The 27,731-nt window shown below is 42.6% G+C and overlaps 1 protein-coding gene across 1 annotated transcript; it reads left to right on the forward strand.

Moving 5' to 3' along the window:
- Positions 1-5,047: 5,047 nt before the first annotated feature.
- Positions 5,048-12,732, forward strand: LOC121191496 (NACHT, LRR and PYD domains-containing protein 3-like; the record flags this gene model as incomplete). Its single annotated transcript, XM_041052664.1, has 8 exons — positions 5,048-5,119; positions 5,282-5,510; positions 5,668-7,471; positions 8,108-8,281; positions 9,976-10,149; positions 11,907-11,953; positions 12,074-12,613; positions 12,722-12,732. Coding segments are annotated over 8 exons (3,051 nt in total), but the record flags the coding sequence as incomplete, so codon positions are not given.
- Positions 12,733-27,731: the final 14,999 nt, after the last annotated feature.

Raw genomic sequence — 27,731 nt, forward strand, 5'->3', positions numbered from 1 at the left:
AATAAAATCATTTAAGCAGCCAAAATAAATAAATAAATAAATCTGAGGAGCGACTTGGAGGGGAAAGAGTCGGCTCTTTTTATATTTTATTTTTCACCTTATTTATTTTAGATACATCTTTTCTCTGTGTACACACTTCTCTGTGCAATTTGTCTTGTTAATTTTCAATTGGGAGTTTGTCCATAACCAAAGAATTTCGCGACGTAGATTAATAAAGTTTTTCTGATTCTGATTCTGAGCCAAAAGAACCGGCTCTCTGAAAAGAGTCGGATTTCCCATCACTGTACCCCACGGTTTCTGAAAGTTTACTTTCACTTTGACCGAAGTTTGAGGCGCAGATGATTTTCTCTATCTGAAGGTAAATGTCAGCACTTTTAATGTTTTACTCGTCAACACTTCCTGTAGTTACCTGAATTATCTGATGTTCGAGTTTTTAGTGTTTTATTGTGTGTGTTTTTTAATACCGCGTTGTGGTGTTTAGTTGTGTGGACTCGTGAGTTGTCAATGTAAAGTCGGGATGAGGCAGGAAAAGGGCCGTCGTTATGCGCCATGTTGTGTGGATATTTGCAGTAGAAGCGGTGGAGTCAGAGTAGAAGCAGAGTGAGCTGATGGTCAGTAGCTGAACACGGAGCCTTTGTTAGTCTGTGGCTCCACTTACTGCTGACTGAAGGCAGCTTTTCCTACCTGAATCAGCCTGTGGAGGAGGCGGACCTGAGCCGCTGCTCTCCCGCAGTCTGAGCCGCTAAATGCGGTCTGAGCTCGGCCGGACAGCGGCTGGAGAACAGCTTTGACTTTCTCTGTCATTAGATGAATTCTACGGGACTGAGCTCAGAGGGACTGACAGGGTTTTTCAGCCTCTATGTGATTTTCAGAGAGACAGTTAACACTCCATCCACAGAGTCAGAGGCCTCCTGGTCCTATCAGGACAAACTCTACCTGATGAATTAGATGATAAAGACCCAAATCCATAAATACTCTCACAATAAAGCATCTCAGCAGCTCTGATAGGTGATTATATCTCTGTGGCTGGTCACAGTACAAACAGAAAAACTGTCTGTCAGGACATATTTGCTGTTTTTATTGATGTCTATCTGTGTCTCTGCTGTTTGGTTTGGTTTTGGTTTGTTGTTGCTGCTTCATATAGTTCAGACTTTATCATTAGAAAAGGCAGGAAAGTGCAGGGGCCCAAACTAAAAGGGCCCCTGGAATAATATTGAGGAGAAATGAACTGAGTCTCAGTTGTTTTGTGTGGAATAATCACCTGCAGCTTGTTTCATCAAGTCATTTTCTACAGAAACACTGCAGACAAACAGATTGTCAGATAAAATCAGTGGATCTCAGTCCATCTGTGTGTCAGTGAATGGAAATGGTCGTCTCTGAATTGTGTGTGAAAGATATGAAAGAGGAAAGAAGAGCCAATCAGTGGAGGAGCAGCTGATATTTCTACAGGACAAATGATGGAGACATTTAAAAACTTTTACCAGTATGTCTCCTGTCCAACCAGGTGGGAAAAGACACTGGACCTGTGCTGTGGGTCGATACAGGGGGCCTATAAATCTCTTTCTCTCCCTCCTTTGGGCTCCTCTGATCACAGCTGTGTGCATTTGCTGCCCACATATAAAACTGTTTTAAAGAGGGAGAAGAAAAAGATCAGGGACATAAAGGTCTGGACAGATGAGTCGGTGCTCTGCCTCCTGGGATGTTTTAACTGCATGGACTGGAATGCTTTCACACAGTCCTGTGGGGATGATTTGGACTCATTGGTGGACATAACATGCTCATACATGGTCTTTTGCAGGGATATGATCATTCCCTGTAAGCGTGTTCAAATATTTCCCAACAACAAATCAGTCAAAGCAGGATTACAAATCAGAGCTGGAAAACAAGATGGCAGCAAACAAACTTGGTTCAGCCTGGGCAAGCATGAAAACTACTGCAGGCCTTCAGAGCACAGAGCTCAGTACTCGTGTCTTTTTAGATGGTTGAAACTCGGACACAGAGCTGGATAATGCTCTGAATTGTTTTTAGTGTCATTTTGATTCCTTTTATTTTAACACAGAAACTCAGCAACTGAAACATAAACTTAAAGACACTATGCACTATAATGCTGAGCTGCATGAAGTCAAAAAGACGTCCTGTGCAGTAAAAGTGAACAAAAGTCACGGCCCCGATAATATATGTGGGCGTTTAGTGAAGTCCTGTGCACATGAACTGAGTCCTGTGTTTCAGTATATTTTTAATAAGTCCTTACAGACACAACATGTCCCTAAGCTCTGGAAAGATGCTGTGGTTGCTGTCCCAAAACACTGAATGATGTTAGAGCAGTTGCCCTGACTTCAATCTGAATGGAAACTTTTGAGAAACTGGTCAGATCTGAGGTCCTGAAGCAAACTGAACATGCACAGGATCCTCTGCAGTTTACATACAGGCCTCACAGAGGAGAGGAGGATGCTACAGTGACTCTGCTCAACATGCTTTTTAAACATTTGGATTTTAATGGGACACACGCCAGGCTTTTATTTGTGGACTTGTCTTCTGCTTTTAATACAATCCAACCTCACATTTGAATTGAAAGGCTCCTACAACAGTTTGATTTAAATAATAATCTGGTGGGTTGGATTCTGGATGTTTTAACCAACAGGACACAGAGAGTGAGGGTCAACAGTACATTGTCTGACCAAAGGTGTTCTTCCACTGTTTCTCCTCAAGGGTGTGTGTTGTCACCACTATTGTTCATTTTATACACAAACGTGTCAGAGCAGACATGACAGCAGAAGCATCATAAAGTGCTGATGACTCAGTTATTGTTAGTCTCCTCCAGGACGGTGAGAGCAGCCATGGACCAGTCATTGATGATTTAGTTCAGTGGTGTGAGGAATCCTACCTGCAGCTAAATGCTACAACAACCAAAGATATGCTCATTGATTTTAGGAGGAAACCCCACAGGCACCAAGTCACTTTAATTAAAGGTCAGACCATTGAGTATGTGCAGTCTTACAAATATCTTGGGACTATCATTGACAGCAAATTGACATTTGAAGAAACTTGTGAAGTGGTTTGTAAAAAGGCTCAGAAACGTTTACACTGTTTAAGGAAACTTGCACATTTTCACATTGACTGAACCATAATGAGCATGTTCTCTCTCTTTTATAGAATCCATTTTATTATTTTCTTTAGTGTCATGGTTCAGTCAGACAACTTTAAAACAGAGGAAGTCCTCAGACCAAATAGCTAAGTGTCTAAGTGTCTAGTTGTCTGCTTGGTGAGTCCAAGCCAAGTCCAGCGTCCCTGTACAGCAGACAGGTACAGAGGACAGCTACCTCCATTTTAAATGATGACTCCACCCTTTGCACTGCTACTTTCAGCTTCTTCCCTCCGGGCGGAGGTTTATCGTCCCAAAATGTAAAACCCAGTGATATAAAAACAGCTTTGTTCCTGCTGCTGTCACAGAGTTGAACAAGCTGCAGTGATACATTGTACATACATACTTATTTATGGATTTATTTCATATTTATTTATTATGTGGGTTTAAATATTTTTATTGGGTTTTTTACTTCTTTCTCTTTTTCAACTTATTTTAAACTAAAGGTTTTTATTATTTTACCTTTTACCAGAGTTATTCTTTATTGACCCTTCTCTCTCTCTTTGATCATGATTGGTGGAACTTTGAGCACTTTTACTTTTATCATCATGTTTATAGTCAGCTGTGTTGGTTTTGCGTTACATTTCTTTGTGTTCTGTGTATATGTGTCAAAAGGACGTCATCATCTGATCATGTGACTGCAAAACAATCTACCTACAGGTACAAATAAAGGAACCTGAACCTGAGGATGATTTCAGTTGATGTGCAGATGAATGATTTGTGTTTTCTCTCCACATGAAGGTAGAAAGTGTGTGTGAGCTGATGTGGATGTGAATTCAGCATCATGAATCAGTGTGAGGACAGAGAGGAGGGAGCTCCTCCCCCTAAAAGCAGTCTGTGTGGGGACCATGAGATCCAGACCAAAGCTCAGAGGTGAGATGAGGATCTCTAACTGTCCATGACTCTTCTCCATGTCAGAGCTCAGCACTCACATCACTGCACCATCATTATTCACACTCAAAGCTCTGTGTGTGTTGTGTTGAAGGCCAGAGCAGCAGCACACACCAGACTCTGCTGGACCTGGACCTGAACATGGACCTGAGCCCAGCTGTGTGTCCATGAAGAGTGACAGGTCAAAGGGTCACCCCGTGAATTTCAAAGGACAGCCTCCCTCTGCTGCAAAGAAGTGAGCTGCAACTGACTACATGTTTTCTTCTTTACTATGAGAACACTGTATTAATAATAGATATGTATTCCCTGCCCCTGTGTCTCTGATGGTCCTAATCTATGTGTCCACCAGGATCCATCAGAGACCAGACTTTCCTGTACCCGAGCTCAGTTGTGTGTCCATGAAGAGTTACAGGTCAATGGGTCGCCTCATTGATTTCAAAGGACAGCCTCCCTCTGCTGCAAAGAAGTGAGCTGCAGCTGAGTTTAAAATGTATCAGACAGCTGTCCTGTATAACTGGTCTTCTATGAAAGATGAAGTGATTGTGTTTTGTCTCCAGGCTTCATGAATGACACAGTATATGAACATGATCAGGCTGAAACACAGGCTTTAGTGGCAAAGTTGATGTTTCTCTTTTGAAGAAAAGCACTTCTTATGTTCTTATATGTGTCATTTAGATCAGAACTAAAACTCCCTGTAACTCAGCACCTATCCAGTTCCAGTGTTTGTGTTAGTGTCCTGTAGCAGAGGTGAGACTTCTGTCAAACCCAGTGTGAGTCCTTAAAACTCATCATTTAAAAGGTGGACTTGTTATGATGACTCTAGGTCATGAGGTACAGAACTGATTGCTTGTTTCCTCTCATTGAGAATGTCACAGCACAGTAGTGTTTGCTTTAATCAGGACAGTCACCACAGAACATAAAAGCAGCTGTTGTTTGTATACAGACCATAAAACGCTCACAGATGCTGCAAACATAATGTGAGCTAATTCTTCATGATTCCTCCACAGAGTGGACCAGGAGAGCTCAGAGGTTCCCAGTGCTCAGTCTGCCCTGCAGCATCAAACACACCTGGACTCCATATTTATGGTCTGTACATGGACAACAACTACTTTGACATCTGTTATGTTGACAATAATCTCCATGCTGCACTTTTTAGAGCAGTGGATTGTCAGTGTGTCCAACATGGATCTGATGTTTGGCTCCGTGGTTTTACTTTGATTGTGTCATTCATACAGTTTTCTGTTCCAGCTGCTGGAGGAGAACATTGTAACTTTTATGAAGAAGGAGCTGAAGAAGATCCAGAAGGTTGTGAGTCCAGATTACCCAGAATGCTCTGAGAGTCAGAGGGAGGATGAGGAGGTGTTGGACAGTGAGGATGAAGAGCAGAGGAGGAGCAGCAGAGAGGCTTTTGTGAAGATCACAGTGAACTTCCTGAGGAGAATGAAGCAGGAGGAGCTGGCTGACTGTCTGCACAGCAGTAAGAGGATTTCTCTAAAGATTCAACATGATGGACAAATGGGACATTTACTAACGTCTCAAGACATGAAATATGTTCATGTGTGTTCTTTAGGGGGGTGAACATGTCATGTTTTCTTTATGAATCAGTCATTGATATTTCTTGTTTGTTCATTCAGGACATTTTGCTGCAGTTTGTCAACGTAAACTTAAATCTGCTCTGAAGAAGAAGTTCCAGTGTGTGTTTGAGGGGATCTCTAAAGCAGGAAACCCAACCCTTCTGAATCAGATCTACACAGAGCTCTACATCACAGAGGGAGGGACTGGAGAGGTCAATGATGAACATGAGGTCAGACAGATTGAAACAGCATCCAGGAAACCAGCCAGACCAGAAACAAGCATCAGACAAGGAGACATCTTTAAAGCCTCACCTGGAAGAGATGGACCAATCAGAATAGTGATGACAAAGGGAGTGGCTGGCATTGGGAAAACAGTCTTAACACAGAAGTTGACTCTGGACTGGGCTGAAGACAAAGCCAACCAGGACATACACTTCACATTTCCATTCACGTTCAGAGAGCTGAATGTGCTGAAAGAGAAAAAGTTCAGCTTGGTGGAACTTGTTCATCACTTCTTTACTGAAACCAAAGAAGCAGGACTCTGCAGGTTTGAAGAGGTCCAGGTTCTGTTCATCTTTGACGGTCTGGATGAGTGTCGACTTCCTCTGGACTTCCACAACACTGAGATCCTGACTGATGTTACAGAGTCCACCTCAGTGGATGTGCTGCTGACAAACCTCATCAGGGGGAAACTGCTTCCCTCTGCTCGTCTCTGGATAACCACACGACCTGCAGCAGCCAATCAGATTCCTCCTGAGTGTGTTGACATGGTGACAGAGGTCAGAGGGTTCACTGACCCACAGAAGGAGGAGTACTTCAGGAAGAGGTTCAGAGAGGGGGAGCAGGCCAGAAGGATCATCTCCCACATCAAGACTTCACGAAGCCTCCACATCATGTGCCACATCCCGGTCTTCTGCTGGATCACTGCTACAGTTCTGGAGGATGTGTTGGAAACCAGAGAGGGAGGAGGGCTGCCCAAGACCCTGACTGAGATGTACATCCACTTCCTGGTGGTTCAGTCCAAACTGAAGAACATTAAGTATGATGGAGGAGCTGAGACAGATCCACACTGGAGTCCAGAGACCAGGAAGATGATTGAGTCTCTGGGAAAACTGGCTTTTGAGCAGCTGCAGAAAGGAAACCTGATCTTCTATGAATCAGACCTGACAGAGTGTGGCATCGATATCAGAGCAGCCTCAGTGTACTCAGGAGTGTTCACACAGGTCTTTAAAGAGGAGAGAGGACTGTACCAGGACAAGGTGTTCTGCTTCGTCCATCTGAGTCTTCAGGAGTTTCTGGCTGCTCTTCATGTCCATCTGACCTTCATCAACTCTGGAGTCAATCTGCTGTCAGAAAAACAGTCAACGTCCAACTGGTCTAAACTGTTCAGAGACAAACCTGATCCAACTCAGCTCTACCAGAGGGCTGTGGACCAGGCCTTACAGAGTCCAAATGGACACCTGGACTTGTTCCTCCGCTTCCTCCTGGGTCTTTCACTGCAGACCAATCAGACTCTCCTACGAGGTCTGCTGACACAGACAGGAAGTGGCTCACAGACCAATCAGCAAACAGTCCAGTACATCAAGAAGAAGATTGAAGAGACTCCCTCTGCAGAGCAAAGCATCAACCTGTTCCACTGTCTGAATGAACTGAATGATTGTTCTCTAGTGGAGCAGATCCAACAGTCCCTGAGTTCAGGACATCTCTCCACAGATGAACTGTCTCCTGCTCAGTGGTCAGCTCTGGTCTTCATCTTACTGTCATCAGAAAAAGATCTGGACGTGTTTGACCTGAAGAAATACTCTGCTTCAGAGGAGGCGCTTCTGAAGCTGCTGCCAGTTGTCAAAGCCTCTAACAAAGCTCTGTAAGTGTATAGATAGTTGGATTTATTCATCATTATATAAAGACTCTGCTATTTTATTCAGCAGGAGGGAAAATAAATTCCTTTCTTCTTTAATTCCTTATCATCAGCTCTGAGCTCTGAGCTTCATCACATTGAATCTGAATTAAAATAATGGATCCTACATTAAAGAGCCAAGTATCAGCTTTAATTTCAGTTTAATATTTAGTGTAAAATCCTCCAGTCATTGACTGTAGTATCCATTATTATATTTTAAAGTGAATGTGCTGAGAGCCCGAAGAACATAACATGTCTAACTGTCCAAATACGTACGTACTTGACTGTACATGTCTGATTATTACTGATTGTGTCATATTTAACTGTCATGTCTCCAACTTGTTGAGAATAAAACAGAAAGGATTTGAGTCAAAGCCAATGAAAGATGATCATCAATGTAGAAACTTCTCATTGGTTAGCAGGTGGATAAAGAGCTGATATTTCTGCTTCACTGAACAAATCTGTGTTTGATGTTTGGCACAGTTTTCAAATGCAGGTCTGTTAGTTTGCTGTGAGCTGCAGAGCAAACTGAGAGTTTTGTTCCTTTGATTGTCCTTTCAACACAAATGTTATTTGACTTTTTCTTCATTGTTTCCTCTTCAGACTGAGCAGCTGTAACCTCTCAGAGAGAAGCTTTGAAGCTCTGTCCTCAGTTCTCAGCTCCCAGTCCTCTAGTCTGAGACATCTGGACCTGAGTGACAATGACCTTCAGGATTCAGGGGTGAAGCTTCTGTCTGCTGGACTGAAGAGTCCACACTGTACCCTGGAGACTCTCAGGTCAGATCAACTTCCAGTTCGTTTGAAATGACTGCAGATATTCACGTCCATCAATGCTGACTTTAGAGAGGCCCATATCTAATGATTTTTATAGTTCATACAATCTTTGAGTTTTTCAGTCTATTGTTTTTATCCAGCTTCACATTCCGTAGAGCTCACATATATGAACTGTGACTGAGATACACAAACTCATTTGTGCTTTGTTATAAAGTGGTTTAGATGATTACGTCAGTGTTACTCATTTCAGTAAAAAACTATGAGAAAAATTTAGCGACGACCGTTTATTTCACAATGAAATCAAGATTTCAACTTAATACTAAGTCATGAGAACTGTAACAAAACATATTACATTTCTATCAACTAATAAACACTAAATGAAAATGTGAAAGACAGATGAATGGACATCTTAACTAATTCATAATCCTGATAGTCTTAACTTCTCTTCTTTGGCTCCCTGTAAAATCCAGGATTGATTTTAAAATCCTTCTCCTTACATATAAGGCCCTCAATGGCCAGGCTGATAGTACCATATTATGCCAACAGATTGCTTCGTTCCCAGGATGCAGGTTTGCTCATGGTTCCCAGAATCAATGAATTTAACTGAATAGTTAATACTTATAATTTAATATAAGGTCTCACTATGCTCATTGCTAATGCTAGGTGAGCGGTTCAAAGTTTCTAATAAGAAGTGGATTTACTGAGGAGAGTCAGTCTGTTTTTTACCTGCAGAGAAAAGTATCATGGTCAGTGTGTGAGTAAACAAGCAGCTGTAACCATGGTAACTGAACACAACAATGATGGAGACAGCTTGAGCTTCAAAATCCACAGACTCAAAAATCATGACTCAGATTTCACAGACTAAACCTAAAAACTGGTAAATGGCTGTGTTTATGTAGAACTTTTGCTGCCTCTCATTCACCCATTCACACACACTGATGGCAGCCAGCTACTATACAAGGTGCTGGTCTGGACATCAGGGCTGGTATGAGGTTGAGGTTTTTAGCCTAAGGACACTTGATGTTGACAGGAGGAGAGCTGTGATTAATGGACAGACCTCTCTACCTAATGAGACACAGCTGCCCTGTACTTACAACTAATAAACAATTTTATCAGAGGATTCAAACTAAATCAAATCAGGTACCAACATTAACACACAGTCAAGACCTGAAGTATTTGGACAGTTATTGTTCTTCAGGCTCTTAGCTTCAGCACATTGAATCTGAATTAAAATAATGGATCCTACATTAAAGAGCCAAGTCTCCAAGCCAAGTGGTTCAAAAGTAACTGGACAAATACACATGAAGTGAAACAAACTTATCAGATTTAATATTTAGTGTAAAATCCTTTGCAGTTATTGACTGTAGTATCCTTTATTATATTTTAAAGTCAATGTGCTGAGAGCCTGAAGAAAGAAAAGATGTCTAACTCTCCGAATACTTACGGCCTCGACTGTACATGTCTGTTTATTACAGACTGTATCATATTTAACTTACAAGTCTGCGACTTGTTGAGAATAAAACAGACATTGGGGGGGGGGGAGTAATTCAATGTAGAACTGTCACTGATTGGCCCAGTTTTCAAATGCAGGTCTGTTAGTTTGCTGTGAGCTGCAGAGCAAACTGAGAGTTTTGTTCCTTTGATTGTCCTTTCAACACAAATGTTATTTGACTTTTTCTTCATTGTTTCCTCTTCAGACTGAGCAGCTGTAACCTCTCAGAGACAAGCTGTGAAGCTCTGTCCTCAGTTCTCAGCTCCCAGTCCTCTAGTCTGAGAGACCTGGACCTGAGTAACAATGACCTGCAGGATTCAGGTGTGAAGCTTCTGTCTGCTGGACTGAAGAGTCCACACTGTACCCTGGAGACTCTAAGGTCAGGATCCATCAGTCTCTTTAGCTGATGATTTTCTCATATCAGATGTACATCAGCTGCCTGGTTAGCTCAGTTGGTAGAGCACGAGACTCAGTCTCTTGGGGTTGTGGGTTTGAGCCCCACTCTGGCGTAGGGCTTTGGTGCATTGTAGACTGAGCGGGAGTCCGATTACCCGATTGTTCAAAGTACAATTTTACTAAAGTTGAGCTACGGGTGGGCGATATGGCAAAAATATCACATCACGATTTTTTAATGGTAAAATCACGATTTTATCACAGTTCATTTTTACAGTGAAGTTAATTTAGAACCAAACTATTTTCTTTGTAAAAACTGAGTTATAAAGGCAAAAAAAAGTCACCACTTTCCACCGTTTGCTACTTCTCTCATATGTCGTGCTTTTATGAAAGGCTTTTGTGTTATAGTTGGTTGTTTCTATATAATGTCTTTAGCTGTTACCACTGGCTCATGTGTGGTTGGCCTCGCTGCTTGGCTCTCAGCTAATTGTTTCGGATGCTGCCTCTTCAGGTGGTTAAAGAGGTTCGTTGTGTTTGCGCTTTGTCGTTTGGAGAAAACCCAAACCAGTTCCATACGAAGTGCTGGGGAGTAACGGAATACATGTAACGGCGATACGTATTCAGAATACAAATTAAGAGTAACTGTATTCCATTACAGTTACAGTTTAAATAGATAGTATTCAGAATACAGTTACATTGTTGAAATCAATGGATTACGTGATGATACTTCTCTGTTTCACGAGTTGATATTTATTCTCTAAATGAACGAAGGCAACCCGATGCATTTCCCAGAAGCCCCAGCTCCACGAAAACAAACGAAAATAAACGAGCTATTCGCCTGATCAGTCGGTCAGAATGGAGTCGGACGAGGAGCAGCAGGAGCGAGAGCTTGAGCCGCAGCCGGCAAAACAGAGCCCGGACAGGAATGCGTTGGCCAAGACAGAAACATGTTACATGAACTCCGTTACTCCCCAACACTGTCCATACGACTGAAGTGGAGTTCTTTTTGGGGACCAACTCCAAGCTTTCACTTTTGTAGTCGGCCATGGCTACCTGCTACACCTTGACTAAAACAGCGAGGCTAGTTTAAAAAAAAAAAATCAGCACTGCTAGTACTTCGCCATGATTGGTTGGTCATGTTCACGTGAAGCGGGCTGTTAGTTGCCCAAGGAAAAAAAAACTTCTCGTGCTTCTGTGCGCAAGAATACAGGTGCAATTAATAGAATGTGCCCTATAGACGATAATACGATCTCTCTCCTCTGGCAGATCGTCAACATCAAGATCGTCTTCATGATCTAATTTCGACATATCGCACACCCCTAAGTTGAGCAGAACTTTCTAGACTCAGACAATTATTCATCATTTTCTCTTGTTTTTGAGACTGAGCAGGACTTTCTCAGACTGGATTTCATGCTGCATCAGCACAAAGCCAGCATGGAAACATTTGAGCTGCAGCTGGTTGAACTGCTCCTGAACCAATTGAGCCACTTTGAGCACTCAGAGTGCTTTCACCACAACAACCCCAAAGACTTTAGATACCTGTTCAGTGCTGACACACTAATAATAACATCCCAACAATAATAAGACCATCTACACACTACACACCAAGATAAGGACTCCAGGTCCTTTGTCTCTTTGCTGAATGAACAGAATAATCAAACCATCTGTGTATGAGAGCCATGTAATGTCCATGTTTGCATGCTGAAAGAGAACGTGCTGGTCTGACCCCCCTCCTCCTTTCAGGGTGGAGCCTGGTGGAGTCCGATGGTTGAGACCAGGTCTGAGGAAGTGTAAGTGTGGTTTTCATTTGATTCCTGAAAGCAAAGCAGCTCACATTCAGCCATCTTCAATCAATGATCAGGTGATAGATCAATAACTGCAGCTGTGTTGTGTCTTCTTCTCTCCATCAGATTTCTGTGAACTCACCATCGACACAAACACAGTAAACAGAAACCTCAAACTGTCTGACAACAACAGGAAGGTGACACATGTGGAGGAGGATCAGTCATATCCTGATCATCCAGACAGATTTGATCAGAGGCTTCAGCTGCTGTGTAGTAATCATCTGACTGGTCGCTGTTACTGGGAGGTCGAGTGGAGAGGAAGGGTTCATATATCAGTGAGTTACAGAGGAATCAGAAGGAAAGGAAACAGAAAGGACTTTTTGTTTGGAAAGAACGATCAGTCCTGGAGTCTGAGCTGCTCTGATGGTGGTTACTGTGTGTGGCACAATAACAGAAGGACACCTGTCTCCTCCTCCTCCTCCTCTTCATCATCTTCCTCTGTCTCTGACAGAGTAGCAGTGTATGTGGACTGTCCTGCTGGCTCTCTGTCCTTCTACAGAGTCTCCTCTGACTCACTGATCCACCTCTACACCTTCAACACCACATTCACTGAACCTCTGTATCCTGGGTTCGGGTTCAGGTTGTCTGGTTCCTCAGTGTCTCTGTGTAAAGTGTAGCAGAGAGAGTCTCCTCCTGTTAGAGAAACCCTCTCACTGTTGTAAGAGTTTACTTTTTTAAGATTCTAATCATGATCTTGTCCTTTCACAATTAAAGCATCACTGTGAACATCAGTGTTTGTCTTTCTCTGAATCTTGGGACAACTGAGCTGATTCAGTTCAAACTAAAATGCTGCCACAGTTTATCTGAAAGATCTGAGAAAAAACAAAGATAGAAACTTGTGTTTAATTTGTGTTTAGGTGAATTGGATGAACAATGTAAAAAGACCAGTGGGGTGTCTTGCCTTGTAGACTTGAAGAGGTTATAAAGTCACTTTGAGAGAGCCTATCGACAAGTGGGGCCATTGGAGCATTGTGTGCTCCCCATTACACCCCTACACATCCCAAAATGACTTTTCAAGTAAAAGAAGAAAATGAGATGCATCAACAGTCTGTGTGTTCACTGCAGAATGTGAAAAACCTTCAGAAGCACTGAGGAAAGTTTTCACTGTTTGTTGATGCACGTCAGACACAGCTGCTCCTCAGCCTGAGCAGAGGCCAAAAGTAGAGGTGGTGAGGCTGCAGCTACCCCCCCCCCCCCCCCCCCCCCCCCCCCCCCACCAGGTGGCTGAGGTGTATTATTATCAGATTGTTGCATTACATCCCACTCTCCTGGTCCCTGTCACCCAGAACAGGCCTATCCTCGTTAATATGAGCAGCACTCACACTAACATTGATTACACTGAGGAACAATGTTTCTAGAAAGGAAATCAACTGACCTGTAGATGTTTCTTTAAGTGAAGGAACTATGACAAAGTGTGTCCTCTGTCCTACATTGACACTGATGCAGTCCTCATCTGCTTTGACATCAGCAGACAAGAGACATGAGACAACGCTCTTAAGAAGGTGAGTGTTCCTCACAACTTGGAGAGGTCCTCTCAGACACTGGGTCTGGTGCGATTACACTGTTTCATTGTCTGCTGGTATAGTATATTGTGTCAGCAGGCACAGGTTGGACAATTTAACCATTTGATCACTACTGTCAAAGTATGATACATGGGGTTGGACAGATGTGATGTGAGACATGAGATCCATGTGTCCTGAGGAAGGAGACACACAGGAGTTCTGTCCCAACACCAAAATGCTGCTGGTGGCTGCAAGTCAGACCTCTGAACAGGAATCTTCAGCAGGTCCCAGCACAGACACACTCCAGTATCATAAGTAAATTTCCCTTCTGTGGGATCAATAAAGTGTTATCTTTTCTAAAAATGTTTGGTTGTCCTGCAGACAGCCGTCCCACTGATTGTTTGTCCTCCTGCAGGTCTTCATGTGCTGCCCGGATGATGCTGAACAGTTGTGCTGAGAGTGTTTGGTTGGGCCTCGGTCGGTGCTTTATGCTAAGTGATCAGTAAGTTTGATGTGTAGCTGCTGTTCAGAGACCAGTGGGAGTGGTTGTATGTTGATGAGAGCTGTGGATGGTGGAAGTGTGGAGTGGAGATGTGTGCGATTTCCTTGGCTGTTGCTGTGAATGGGGGCTTTGTGGAGTGGGCTGTAGCAGGTCATTGTTTGGCTGAGGTGGTAAACCGCACTCGGTCTCATCTGGCGATCAAGCGAGTCAGTATTTGTCGTCCTGAGCAGCATCCACACTCGTTAAATATGTGGCGTTTGCTGTGTGTAACAGCACCTCTGCTCTTTTTCCTCAGAGCTTCGTGTTGAATCCACTGATGTTACAGCAGCAGTCTGAGAGGACTTTAAGTCAACTAGTTTGACTTTCTTTTTTTTAAATTATTTTCCTGGATGTTTGTACATAGATGTAGTAATAAGTTTTCACTTTTTACTTTTTTTACTATTTAGATAAGTTTCTACTCTGTTTAGTGTGTAAGATACGTTAATTGTATTTAATAACGCTTAATAAAAAAAAGTCATGGTAAGTTCTCACCCTGACTCTTTCTCCAACTCCTTGCTTCAAACTTTCATTTTCTTCTACAGTCAAAAAAAAAGGAAAAACGAATTAGCCGTACCATGTAAAGGTTTAGTTCCAAAGAATTTAACTAAGTATTTCAATCATTTAAAACATTTCTAAATGTAATAATTCTGTTGATTGAGACCAAAGTGGCATAACTTCCAAGACAGAGGTAAAAGGCTTTAGGAGGCTCTACAGACAATATTCCATCCCAACATGTTCTTCCCACAGTTCATATGTCAGTATAATGACAGAACATATACAACAGAAAAATCAAAGGTACAATGTTTTTTTTTTTTTGAATGATTTTTAGTTTTTTCTGACCTAATTTTTAGTTCATCTAAAGAATTTTTTTGTTTGATAAATTTCCCATTTTCCTTTAAATTAATGTTTAAAATTATACTGTACATTTATTAACTGATGAATAAATTCAGACGTGTATTAGAAGGTGTTATGTGAGAGCACGTCACACTGACTCCAGCCACTAGAGGTCAGGAGTGCAGAGTTTTAAAGTGCTCTGATTATGTCAGTTTCTGAGTCTCAGTCTGCATTAATGTGAGTGACATACAACTCCATTCATTCATTCATCAGTAGGAGTAGTAGTAGCTTTATTTGTAGCAGCTTTAATAATACTTTGGTAGTTGTGTCAGAAACAGCAGTGCTAAATATTAAACAGGATCTACAAAACATATTAATAATCTAAAATAAATGAACTAAATAAATCATCTATTAAATACCTTATTTAAATACCTTAAAAACCTGCAACAGTTATAAAGAGTTTGGATTTTTAACAGTAGCAGCTGCTGTGACAGATGTGATCAAATTATTAACACCTCATAGATGGAGAAGTAGTTGTACTTTTAAGTTGATCTCATTTGACTAAATCCTTTTATCAGCCAAAATAATGATTTTTTTTTTTTTTTCTAAAATGTAAAACGTATTAACAGTCTTACAGAGGTGGAGTTTTTTGGCTTCTTTTTCTACATTGAGTCCATATTTTTATCTCTTTTTGTGGTGAACTTGTCATAATGACTGTGTAGAAGAAAGAAAGCTGTAAGAGGCTCTGTAGACATTGTTCCATTGAAATCCTTTTTTTGCTGTAGTGCACACATCACTGACTTCAGAAGATGTGAAAAGTATTGTCTAAACATACAGTCTCATAATGTTAGTAAGTAATAGCAGAATGATTTGGTTCTGTCTAAATATACTGAATTATGAAGAGTTGAAACATGGGCAGTGGTGGTGCTGTGGTTAGCGCTGTCGTCTCACAGCAAGAGGGTTCCAGGTTCGAACCCTGGTGTGGGCCCTTCTGTGTGGAGTTTGCATGTTCTCCCTGTGCCTCCGGGTACTCAGACTTCCTTCCACTATACCAAAAACATGTATGGTATACTCATATACTCTAAATTGCCCGTAGGTATACTCTAAATCGCAAATACACATTTGTAGCTCATGTGGTAACAGAAGCTTTGTGACTGTACTTTGCTTGGTTTTATTTATTTATTACTGAGCTAACCCACTCTGCCTTCTATCCTGATGTCTTACATAGTGTATTTAGAGTTGTCCATGTCCAAATATTAAGCTGCAAAATTCAATAATGTTCAGCAACAGAAACATAAAAATGGTGTAAGTGGTAACAGTTGGTCTAATGATTTTAGTGATATTTCAGCAGCTTTAGCAGCAGAAGAAGCAGCAGGATTAGTTCTTCAGCAGAGTCTAGTGGAAATATTCACTTCTGTTTTTTTCATCCATCACTGTGCTCACTTTTTCTCTGAAGTTTCCACAGACAGTTGAACTTGTTCAGCTCGTTAGAGTCTTATCTTCACCTAAACAGGGAGATTCAACTATTCTGAGCATCTAAACCTCGTAGACGGCCAGTCAGAATATCTATCACACACTCAGAGGAAAGATCCAGTGAAGCTGTTTAATTCTCTCCTGTCTCTCTTCTCAGATACACCATCACACACCAGCCTGATTCAGCATCACATGGATGTGGGGGATGCTCAGTATATTAACCGCGTTCCTACTGGCTGCTGGTATGAAAGAGTCAACAGATGGAAGAGGAGAGAGACTACATGTTAGAACATGGGATAGCTGAACCAGTGCTCTGCTGCATCTGTCCATATTATTATATTTAGATTTATAGATAGACGTCAGCTGGCTGCAGTGTCATGTACTAATAACCTCTTCATTCATTTGTTTTTGTTTCCAGGTACAGTAAGGTCACATTTCCTGATGCTGCAACGGGTCAGAAACCCTGATGAACCTCATTCCACTGAGCTTCTCTTGATCTTTGATAGACTTTTTGTTGTTAATCAGTCTTTAAAGGAGGTGAGAGGAAGGTTAAGTTACTTTCAGTTGTTTTCAGCTGTCCTGAGGATGCACTCACTCAGCTCCAACACTGCTTCTCACAGACAGAGTGGGAGCTTTTCAAACATGAGGACCTGGCTGAACACACAGAAGCTGTACTGAACTACATCAGGTCCTGTGTGGAAAATGTGACAACAAAAAGACTCATCCGGGACTTCTCCAATCAGAAAGCCTGGATGAACAGCCACGTACGGTCACTCCTCAGAGTCCCTGACTCCACCTTCAGGTCAGGTGATAGGGCATGGTACAGCGATGCTAAAGCTGACCTGAAGAGGGGGACTGATGCTGATTTTTCTGGCCAGGCTGTGGACCCCACCAAGGGGCAGTTGAAGCTGAGTCCAAGTCTGGTCGAGTCCCCACACCTTACTCTTTTACTCTTCATTCTCTAAGTCTTTTTCTTCCAAAAACATCTAAGTATTCAAGTCTTCTGCTGAGAAAAAATTCACAAAGTCATATACAGGAGATCAGAGAAGTTGAGTCCAGAAAGCTTTATTCCTCAAAAACACAGTTCAAAAGCGTGAGTTTCTCCTGCAGAAAAAACTTTTGTTTACCATCTGTGCATCACTTTTTATATTGTAAATTGTAGGTGTGTTTCAGACCAAGGGGCATGTCTGACCTTGGCCCTTTTTCCCTTTCATTGGTTATTTTTGGGATGATTCTACTTGTATCTAAAATTTAGCCCTTCCCATCTTGTATGAAAAAAGTACAGCACGTGGCCTTTACACATGACCAGTGGCAGACTGTTGACCAGGTTCTGGGACAGGTGGTGGGTGTGTTTTTACTTGTATCAAATTCTACATCAGATCTATCTTTTTTCCTGTCTGTGAATGTTCTCATTCATCCAGGTCATAGTTCTCTCTTTGAAAATTGAATCGAAGGCAACTGGACATATGTTTGTCTGGGAAGACGTTTCGCCTCTTATCCAAGGGGCTTCATCAGTTCATACGCATCGGTCTATCTAGTCCGCACTAGTCTGACCAAGAAAGTGGAGTAAGACCCAGGTATTTAACCTGTTGTGGGTGGGACCACCAAAGTACCTGTGAAAGTACTGGTTTCACCTGACCATTGTTGTGGTCCCCAGTGAACGACAGTCGTCAGGCTCATGTGACCTAGTTTGTGTCTCATGTGAACGACAGTCGTTAGGGTCAGGTGAGTCCCTGGTGGATGACGCTCGTTGAGAGTCGTCAGAGGTTAAGTTGTTTACTCTCCTGGGTACACATGAAAGGGCTACATTGTAAATGGGGGATAGGTGGTGTCGCAGACCCCCTCCTCTGTTTAGTGATGGTTTTTCCACTTTCACATAGATGGCTTCTTTGACTCCTCTCTCAAACCATCTGTCCTCCCTGTCCAGGATTTTGACATTGCTGTCTTCAAAGGAGTGTGCTTTTTCCTTTAGATGTGAGTAGACAGCTGAGACTGGACCCGAGGAGTTAGCCCTTCTGTGTTGGGCCATGCGTTTGTTCAAAGGTTGTTTAGTTTCCCCAATATATAGGTCCTTGCATTCCTCACTGCATTTGACCGCATATATTAGGTTGCTTTTATGATTGTGTGGTATCTTGTCTTTGGGGTGTACCAGTTTCTGTCTGAGAGTGTTGCTGGGTTTGAAACATACAGGAATTTGATGTTTGTTAAAAATCCTCCTGAGTTTCTCTGAGACCCCAGACACGTATGGAATGACAATGTTTTTGCGTTTATCTTCCATATTCTCAGCATCCTCCCTGTTGGTGTTGTATCCCTGAGCAAGGATAAAAACATCACCATCCTTCCAGCTGACAAAGGGAGATGCACAGTTATCCTGAATACAAGCGACTACCATGCTAAAGTTACCACTCTTTTAAACGACACTAACACATATGAAATTCTGAAACGAGATCCTTCCAGTGGCTACAAAAGGAAGGTCATTGAATGTCTTCAAAAATTACAACAAGATGGAGTAATTGACCGACCTCAGTACCTCCGCCTCTACCCTCAGGATACCATTCCATGCCTATATGGACTCCCCAAAGTCCATAAGGAAGGGACACCACTCAGACCTATTGTTAGCAGCATCAATTCAGTAACCTACAATATCGCTAAGCATGTAGCCAACATCTTAGCCCCCCTGGTTGGAAACACACCACATCATGTTCACAACTCATTAGACTTTGTGAACAAAACCAAAGGTTTGAAAATGGCACAAGAAGAAACCATGGTGTCATATGATGTGACCTCCTTATTCACTTGCATTCCAACTAAAGAGGTGGTGGAAACAGTGAGGAATCACCTGAAACAAGATAACACACTACAAGACAGAACCAATCTCACACCAGACCAGATCTGCCAGTTACTGGATTTGTGCCTCAACACCACATATTTCCAGTTTAACAGCAAATTTTACAGACAAAAACACGGCTGTGCTATGGGCTCACCAGTGTCCCCCATTGTGGCTAATCTATACATGGAAATGGTAGAACAAAAGGCCCTCAACTCATTCAAAGGTACACCTCCAAGTCACTGGTTTAGGTATGTGGATGACACATGGGTAAAGATCAAAACCCAAGATTTACAAGCTTTCACTGAACACATCAACTCTGTGGACAAAAACATCAAATTCACAAGAGAAGATGTCAAAGATAACCACCTACCATTCCTGGACTGTGACGTTCACCTTACTGAGGACAGGAGCCTCCACATTGGGGTATACAGGAAACCCACACACACCGATCAATACCTACTTTTTGACTCACATCATCCACTGGAGCACAAACTGGGAGTTATCAGAACCTTGCAACACAGGGCTGACAACATACCAACCTCCACTCGGGCCCAAGCAGAAGAACATAAGCATATAAAGAGAGCTCTGAAAACTTGTGGCTATCCGAGTTGGTCGTTTGGCAAAACAACACGCTCCAGAAAGAATACCAACAGGGAGGATGCTGAGAATATGGAAGATAAACACAAAAACATTGTCATTCCATACGTGTCTGGGGTCTCAGAGAAACTCAGGAGGATTTTTAACAAACATCAAATTCCTGTATGTTTCAAACCCAGCAACACTCTCAGACAGAAACTGGTACACCCCAAAGACAAGATACCACACAATCATAAAAGCAACCTAATATATGCGGTCAAATGCAGTGAGGAATGCAAGGACCTATATATTGGGGAAACTAAACAACCTTTGAACAAACGCATGGCCCAACACAGAAGGGCTAACTCCTCGGGTCCAGTCTCAGCTGTCTACTCACATCTAAAGGAAAAAGCACACTCCTTTGAAGACAGCAATGTCAAAATCCTGGACAGGGAGGACAGATGGTTTGAGAGAGGAGTCAAAGAAGCCATCTATGTGAAAGTGGAAAAACCATCACTAAACAGAGGAGGGGGTCTGCGACACCACCTATCCCCCATTTACAATGTAGCCCTTTCATGTGTACCCAGGAGAGTAAACAACTTAACCTCTGACGACTCTCAACGAGCGTCATCCACCAGGGACTCACCTGACCCTAACGACTGTCGTTCACATGAGACACAAACTAGGTCACGTGAGCCTGACGACTGTCGTTCACTGGGGACCACAACAATGGTCAGGTGAAACCAGTACTTTCACAGGTACTTTGGTGGTCCCACCCACAACAGGTTAAATACCTGGGTCTTACTCCACTTTCTTGGTCAGACTAGTGCGGACTAGATAGACCGATGCGTATGAACTGATGAAGCCCCTTGGATAAGAGGCGAAACGTCTTCCCAGACAAACATATGTCCAGTTGCCTTCGATTCAATTTTCAAAGAGATATTTTTTCCTGGTATTTTGCAGGCCTGATCTCTAATGGAGTCTCTTCTTGTCTCACGTGTACCACAGTTTCCACACTAATCCCTTTTTTAAGGTTGTATACTCAGACAAACACATGCATGTGAACATCTCCTTTATAATACAGCAGTTACAGACAGAGTGGCACCCAAGACAGCAGCAGGTACTGGATATGTAAATACTAATGGAATCACCCTCCTTGAGGGATTACATAGATGGGTGAGGATGAGTGAGGCATAGATAGATTAATTAATTGCACAAAACCTGACACATTTCCCCCGTTTCGTGATGTTTATATCACGAAATCGGTGCAGTGTCAAACACTGGATCATAATACATGGAAGGCACAATCACCTATAGGTAAATGAAGTCGATACATAAACTTGCTTCATGTCTAAGCAGAATTTTTAGGCCCTGTTTGAATTTGCTACCATGGATAGATGTCTGTTACCCTCCCTGTCTAATTTAGATGAAGTTTTGGTGTTTGTCACTTTAACCATTAATATTTATTTCATTTATTTTTCATTCTATTTACACAAAATGATCTAATCACTCAAGGGGCCTTACAAGGGGCCAGTTGTGTGTGCCAACTTTGGCACTGAGGCAGGGCTCCAATTCCTTAAAGATGGAGCATTATTTCTCACAGGAGTAAGGTTAGAGGATTGAGATTTGGTCCTTGCATTGTGGAGTTTTCTTTTTCTCCTTTTTCTTTTTGTGGGTTTTCTCCCATAGGGTTTCACACAATCAGCTAGAGGTCCAGTGTCAGTCCACTGTTGGTGGAGTCACAGACACAGACCAACAACAGGAGAACCTGGAGCTCCAGGAGTCATTAAGACCAGAGTGTAATAGTATCTGAGACTTCACTGTAAACATTACATACAGACATTACGACACAAAACACAACGTAATCTGCTGACGGTAGTAGAAGGTTTCTCTCATCCTCTGGGACACTAAGTCAGGATCAGTTGTGTGGTGAAGGAGAGATATGGCTTCCATGCATTCATCTCCGATTGGCTGATCATCATATATTCTGGATGATGTGGGACCTCCTTTTAGCTCCACTCTACTCTGGGATGAAGAGGTGGTTCTGGATTTGTCTTCATGTGCCACTCAAGAAAGGGTTAGGGCCTTTGTTGCTTTGAATATCATAGAAGTGTTCCTGAAAGAAAAACAGGTGTCTCACGAACAAATACTGTATGTTGCTTATATGCAAACAAAGGAGTTAAACTTACATATCCCTTTTTGGAGTATGGGTCTTTCAAAGATGGGAAAAGTGAAACAATCCCGAGGGCATGGAACTCTTTTGTTGCTTTACTAACAGCTCTCCTGCAAGCAGGAAAAAGTTCTCTTACCATTTTTTAAAATATTTTTTTTATATACATGTTTTTTGAAAAAGCATATAGGATTAAGTTGAAGCCTCTTACCCTTCTTTTCCATGCATGTGAGCGACAATAATATCAACCAGTAACCGTGTGGTGGAATCTTTCAAACTTCCAGTCTCTTCATACTCTTTAATCCCAGTCATCCCTGCTGGCTTTGAATTTGCTCCACATTCTCAAAAAGAAAACATTATAGATAGATTGATAGATAACTTTATTAATCTCAGAGGGAAATTAGTTTGTCCCAGCAGCACACATACACAACAAACACAGTATAGTTATAAATAGAGAGATTAATCTAAGTGAAATTCACGTGAAATTCAGAGCACAGTTCTGGAGGCTACATGTGTATTATACAGTCTGATGGCCTCAGGTAGAAAGGACTGGCTGTAGCGCTCCTTAGAACATCTGGGCTGCAGCAGTCTGTTGCTGTGGGAGCTCCTCAGACTGTCCAAGATGCTGTAAAGGGGGTGAGAGACATTGTCCAAAATTGCTCTGATCTTTCCAAGCATTCTGTCTCTCATCACCACCTCTAATGGAGCCAGGCTGGTGCCAACAACTGACTCAGCCTTTTTTATGAGTTTATTTAGTCTGTTTGCATCCTTTGTTCTGATTCCTGCTCCCCAACACACCACCGCAAAGAAGATGGTACTGGCCACTACCGACTGGTACAACGTGGAGCATTTTATAGCAGACGTTGAAGGACCTGAGCCTTCTAAGGAAATAAAGTCAACTCAGGCCTTTTTTATAGAGCACCTCAGTGTTTGTGGACCACTCCAGTTTGTAGTCCAAATTAACACAGAGGTATTTGTATGATGTTACAATCTCCACATCTGATCCCGCAATGGAAATTGGCAGTGGCTTAGCCTTCTTACAGCTGAAATCAACCACCGTCTACTTTGTCTTATCCACATTGAGATGGTTCTCCCCACACCACCTAACAAAGTCATCCACCAGTCCTCTGTATTCCTCTTCCCATTCCCTTTTCCACACAGCCCACTATAGCCGTGTCATCTGAATATTTTTGCAAATGACACAAAAATATTCTGATGACATGTATAAGAGAATAAGGGTACACCCTTATGCCAAAAAGGTGTTTTATGACCATAAACCCCCCCCCCCCCCCCAACCCCCAACCCCCCACAACGTAGCGTAAACCCCACCCCTTGATGACATCACTTCCTAACCCCTCCTCTATGACATCACTGCCTAGACCCTCCCACTGTATCTCCCCACCCCTTTTTCTGACCTCACTTCATTCATCCTATACCCCTTCATTGTTTTTTCATTCACTGAAACATATATAAACAAATATAAATAAATTAGGGGTGTTTGATGTGAACATTTGGGTGTGCTTGATGTGAACATTTGGGTGCTTGATGTGAACATTTGGGTGTGCTTGATGTGAACATTGGCTGCAGCTGCTTTCTCCTTGTGCTGTGGTCAATGAAAAGTGAGTTTCAGATCAAAGGGTCAATATGCAATGTTGTAGACTCTATGGCGTCTCGTGAGGAGGCATTTGTTGATTCGAACGTGTCACAAAGGTGAGAAATAATGTCTCCTTCCTCCATTTGCTTCCGCTCCTATCCCTGGGAAAACCCCTCCCCACATCATCACACCTCTCCAGCAATTTTCTGCAGGAAATAAATACAATATATAAATAAAAGCGTTTATAAAAGTTCTGAAAATACAAACTGTCAAATAAAATAAAGTTGAGGAGTGATAAAAGTCCTTTTCCCGTTCTTCCATGGTCCTTACTCTCTGCAGAGTGTGTGTGAAGGTCCGGATCTACAGAAAGTATCACACAGAGTTTCATATTAAACATATGCAATGTTGTAGACTCTAAGGCGTCTCATGACAAAGCGTCAAAGAAAAACAAAAACAGAGAGGTATAAATGTGCAAGTGAGAAAGTAACGTCGGTACATAGGAATCGGACTACATCGGCAAGATGACTCGTGGTAGGAATACGCATTTATCAGCTTGATCCTCCGGCTTTTTAAAAATACCAAAAACAAATAAAACATTTTGTATTTTTCTTAGAGGTTACCGTTTGCGCTGAAATACACTCTCCTCCGCGTGAGAACTTGTTTACCGGTAAGTCTTCTCAGAACAGCTACTCATTTAAACGTCTTATTTTTAAAATTATTTAACGAGGGTTTCTCTTGTTAAAAGTGACTCCAGAGGAGTTGGAAGACCTCAAATTAACACAGTCAGACTACGGTAAGAGAGTATCTGATTCAGAAAAAAACAAAAACAAAAAAAAAACAAAACAGCTGTTGACAAAGAGTTGTACGCAGGTCACTCACTATAAATACTTACAGATTTAGTAGAGCGTGCTGAGCGGCGTTTTGGGAGATCGGATACGTCTGCCGGAGTGTGCGGACAAGACAACGGGGACGAGGATTTTGTGCCGACCGTCCGTCTTAAAAGCCTTCGAGACTCCGCCGTGTTAAGCGTCAACATCAGCCCGATCTCGGAACGGAGAGGGCTTCCGAAAGTATCCGTCCTGAAGTTCCGGAAAAACAGGACGCTCCTGCGGTAACGGGTGAGTCTTTGGTTTTATTTTTTAAATGTATTTTTCAAAAATCAAAAGAGACGCTGCTTACGGCTCGCCTCCTTGCTTCTACCGTGCTCAAACTTTGAAATGAATGCCGGCAAGGAAGTGAGGTCAGGGCGAGGGGGGCGTGCTGGTTAGAATCTTCCGCTAGTGTTTAGAGAGCAGCGCCGCCCTAGAGGCCGGCGGAGTACTGTGTAACTAAATGAGAATACATTTAAAGAATAATTCCTGCGTATATATTTTTTAAAGTAAATGAATTCAAATAATGATTCAATTATTGTGTGTGTGTGTGTGTCCATAGAATTTCAACCAGTGCCTCTTAAGCAATTGCCTCCTGAAAACATCTCATCGGTGAGAGACACCGCTGATGTTCTGGAGGCAGGTCACTCAGTAAAAATACTTGCTGATTTAATAGAGAGCACTGATCGATCTTCTGGGACATCTGCTACATCTGCCGGAGTGTGCGGACGAGACAGCGGGGACGAGGATTTTTAGCCAACCGCCCGTCCGTCTAAAAAACGTCCGAGACTCCGCCGTGTTAAACGTCAACATCAGCCCGATCTCGGATCGGAACGGGTCTCAAAAAATAAACGCCCTGAAGTTCTGGAAAAACAGGACGCTCCTGCTGTAACGGGTAAGTCTTTGGTTTTATTTTTTAAATGTAATTTTTAGTGGTGGGCCGTTATCGGCGTTAACGTGCTGCGTTAACGTGAGACTCTTAACGTGCGATAAAAAAAATCTCGCCGTTAATCTATTCTCAAAATTGGGTTGGGAGCTGGGTCTATACTCACTGACTTTCACCTTGATATTTTAGCGCGGATGTATACCTAGCCGAATTGCATTGTGGGGGGGCGAGAACGACTTGTCAACATGGATGCAGCTTTGAAGCCACCGGGTTTGCTTGGGGGGAAATTTATTTTTAAGAAGCTTCCCGATGGAAACCTCGACAAGAGTAAGGTTGTTTGCACCTTGTGCAATGCGGAATTAGTATACTGTAGGAGTTCTACCAGTCTTAAGTACCACCTAAACGCAAAGCATCCCTTTGCTAATTCCTCGGAAGATGCCGGCCCAAGCACTGTAGTAGCGCATACGAAGCGCCATCAAGCTACTTTGTTTGAGTGCAACCGAGGCAAGCCCGTCAGCACAGCCCTCTCAGCCAGGCTAACTAATCTCCTTACTCAGTGGATTGCCACCAGCTGCCGGCCCATCAGCGTGGTTGAAGATGGTGGGCTTGAGCTTGTTCTCCAGACGGCTACAGGTGACCCGTCTTACAAACTACCTGCGAGGCGAACTATTATTAGGAGAATACACGACCAGTACACCGCAGAGAAAGCCGCAAAAGATGAGAAGATGGTAGAAGCTAATTGTGTAGCACTGACTGGGGACCATTGGACTTCTGTCAACAACGACAACTACCTCGGCGTTACTGTACACCTCATCGATGCCAGCTGGGAACTGCACTCCTTCGCTTTAGGTAGGTATGCGTTAAACTGTAATTTTAAATTACATAGTTTAATTATTGAGCCTATTAAATACCACGGCATCCGAATTACCACCACATTATGTTTGCTTTTTTTTATGATTGCTAATACTAGTAGTGAACTTATTCTGATCTACTTTGTCCGTTAGGTGTGATGAAAACAGAGGAGCATCACCATGCGGAAGCGTGTGCCAGGCAGTTTCTCGACATCGCTAATCAGTGGGGGATAGCTGACAAAATTAGCACCATTGGAACTGACAGCGCGCCTAATATGTTGGCAGCAGGGAGGATCCTGCCATTCGAGCATTTGCCCTGTGTTGCGCATGTTGTACAGAGAACAATTTTAATGTCACTTCGGGAAGGTGGCTTTGATGGTACACTGGCCAAGTGCCGTAAAGTGGTCGGACATTTCAAACACAGTCCGGCCAACTCAAACGAGCTGAATGTCCAGCAAGCCTCCCTTGGACAAGCTGAGGAGCCACTCGTGCAAGATGTTCCAACACGGTGGAATTCCACCCTTGAGATGATCAAGCCGTGAGGCGCAACAGAAACGCACTGCACACAATGCTGTCTCAGCAGAAACACAATCTGGCCCTCCCAACAAATGCTGAATATGAGAAGTTGGCAAAGCTAGAGGAACTATTGGAGCCATGCAGGTATGGTCTACAAAAATAGCATGTTCATGAATTGCCATACAAGTCCTTTTAAATGTCACTTTGTATGCTATTTAAGAAACACATGCCCTTAAATGTAATGTGATTAAGAACTTTAAAAATGTGTAATCTGAGTTAAATGAATGTCAATTATTTATCCTCTGTTACTTTCTGTCTGTGTGTGTGTCTCTGTCTGTGTAGGTACATCACTGAGCTCCTTGGTGGGGACAAGTATGTATCCTGCTCTGTGGTTCTACCTGCCCTGTGCCACCTTCAGCACGCGATGAAGATCTCAGATGATGATCCTGCATATATTGTAAGATTCAAGGCTGCCTTCACCAAAGACCTCAACCAGCGGAAGGAGAAAATAAATCTGGAATGGCTTAAGGTATAGACTGGGTAGACTGACAAGAAGATAACTGTATTGTTTGACCATCATGGACTGTTAAGTAGATCGGTGAATGAATATATGAATGAGTCATGAAGAAATATTTAGGTTGGATTTGGAAAGTGACATTTTCATCAATCAATAATTTATTATTTTTTATTCATCAAAGGTGGCGACTGCTTTGGATCCACGATTTAAGGACCTCAAGTGCCTGCCCAGAGCAGACAGGGAGCCAGTGTGGGCATTGCTAAGAGAGTTGGTGAAGGGAGAAAAACCTGCTCTGCAGCCATCAGGGGAGGAGAACCCTGAGCCACCCAAGAAGAAAACAGCCCTGCTACTGATGGGATCATCAGACTCAGAATCAGATGAGGAAACACCAGAAGACAATACTGTGGAGAGGTACAAGGTAGAGCCCAGTGCCAGTCTAGACCAGTGTCCACTGAAATGGTGGTCAGAGCACACTGCTGTCTATGGTAAGATGGCCCACATTGCCCGTAAATACTTGGGGACTCCTGCCACAACTGTTCCATGCGAGAGACTTTTTTCTTTAGCA

The sequence above is a fragment of the Toxotes jaculatrix genome, chromosome 13 (genome assembly GCF_017976425.1).
Source record: "Toxotes jaculatrix isolate fToxJac2 chromosome 13, fToxJac2.pri, whole genome shotgun sequence".
Lineage (NCBI taxonomy): Eukaryota > Metazoa > Chordata > Actinopteri > Toxotidae > Toxotes > Toxotes jaculatrix.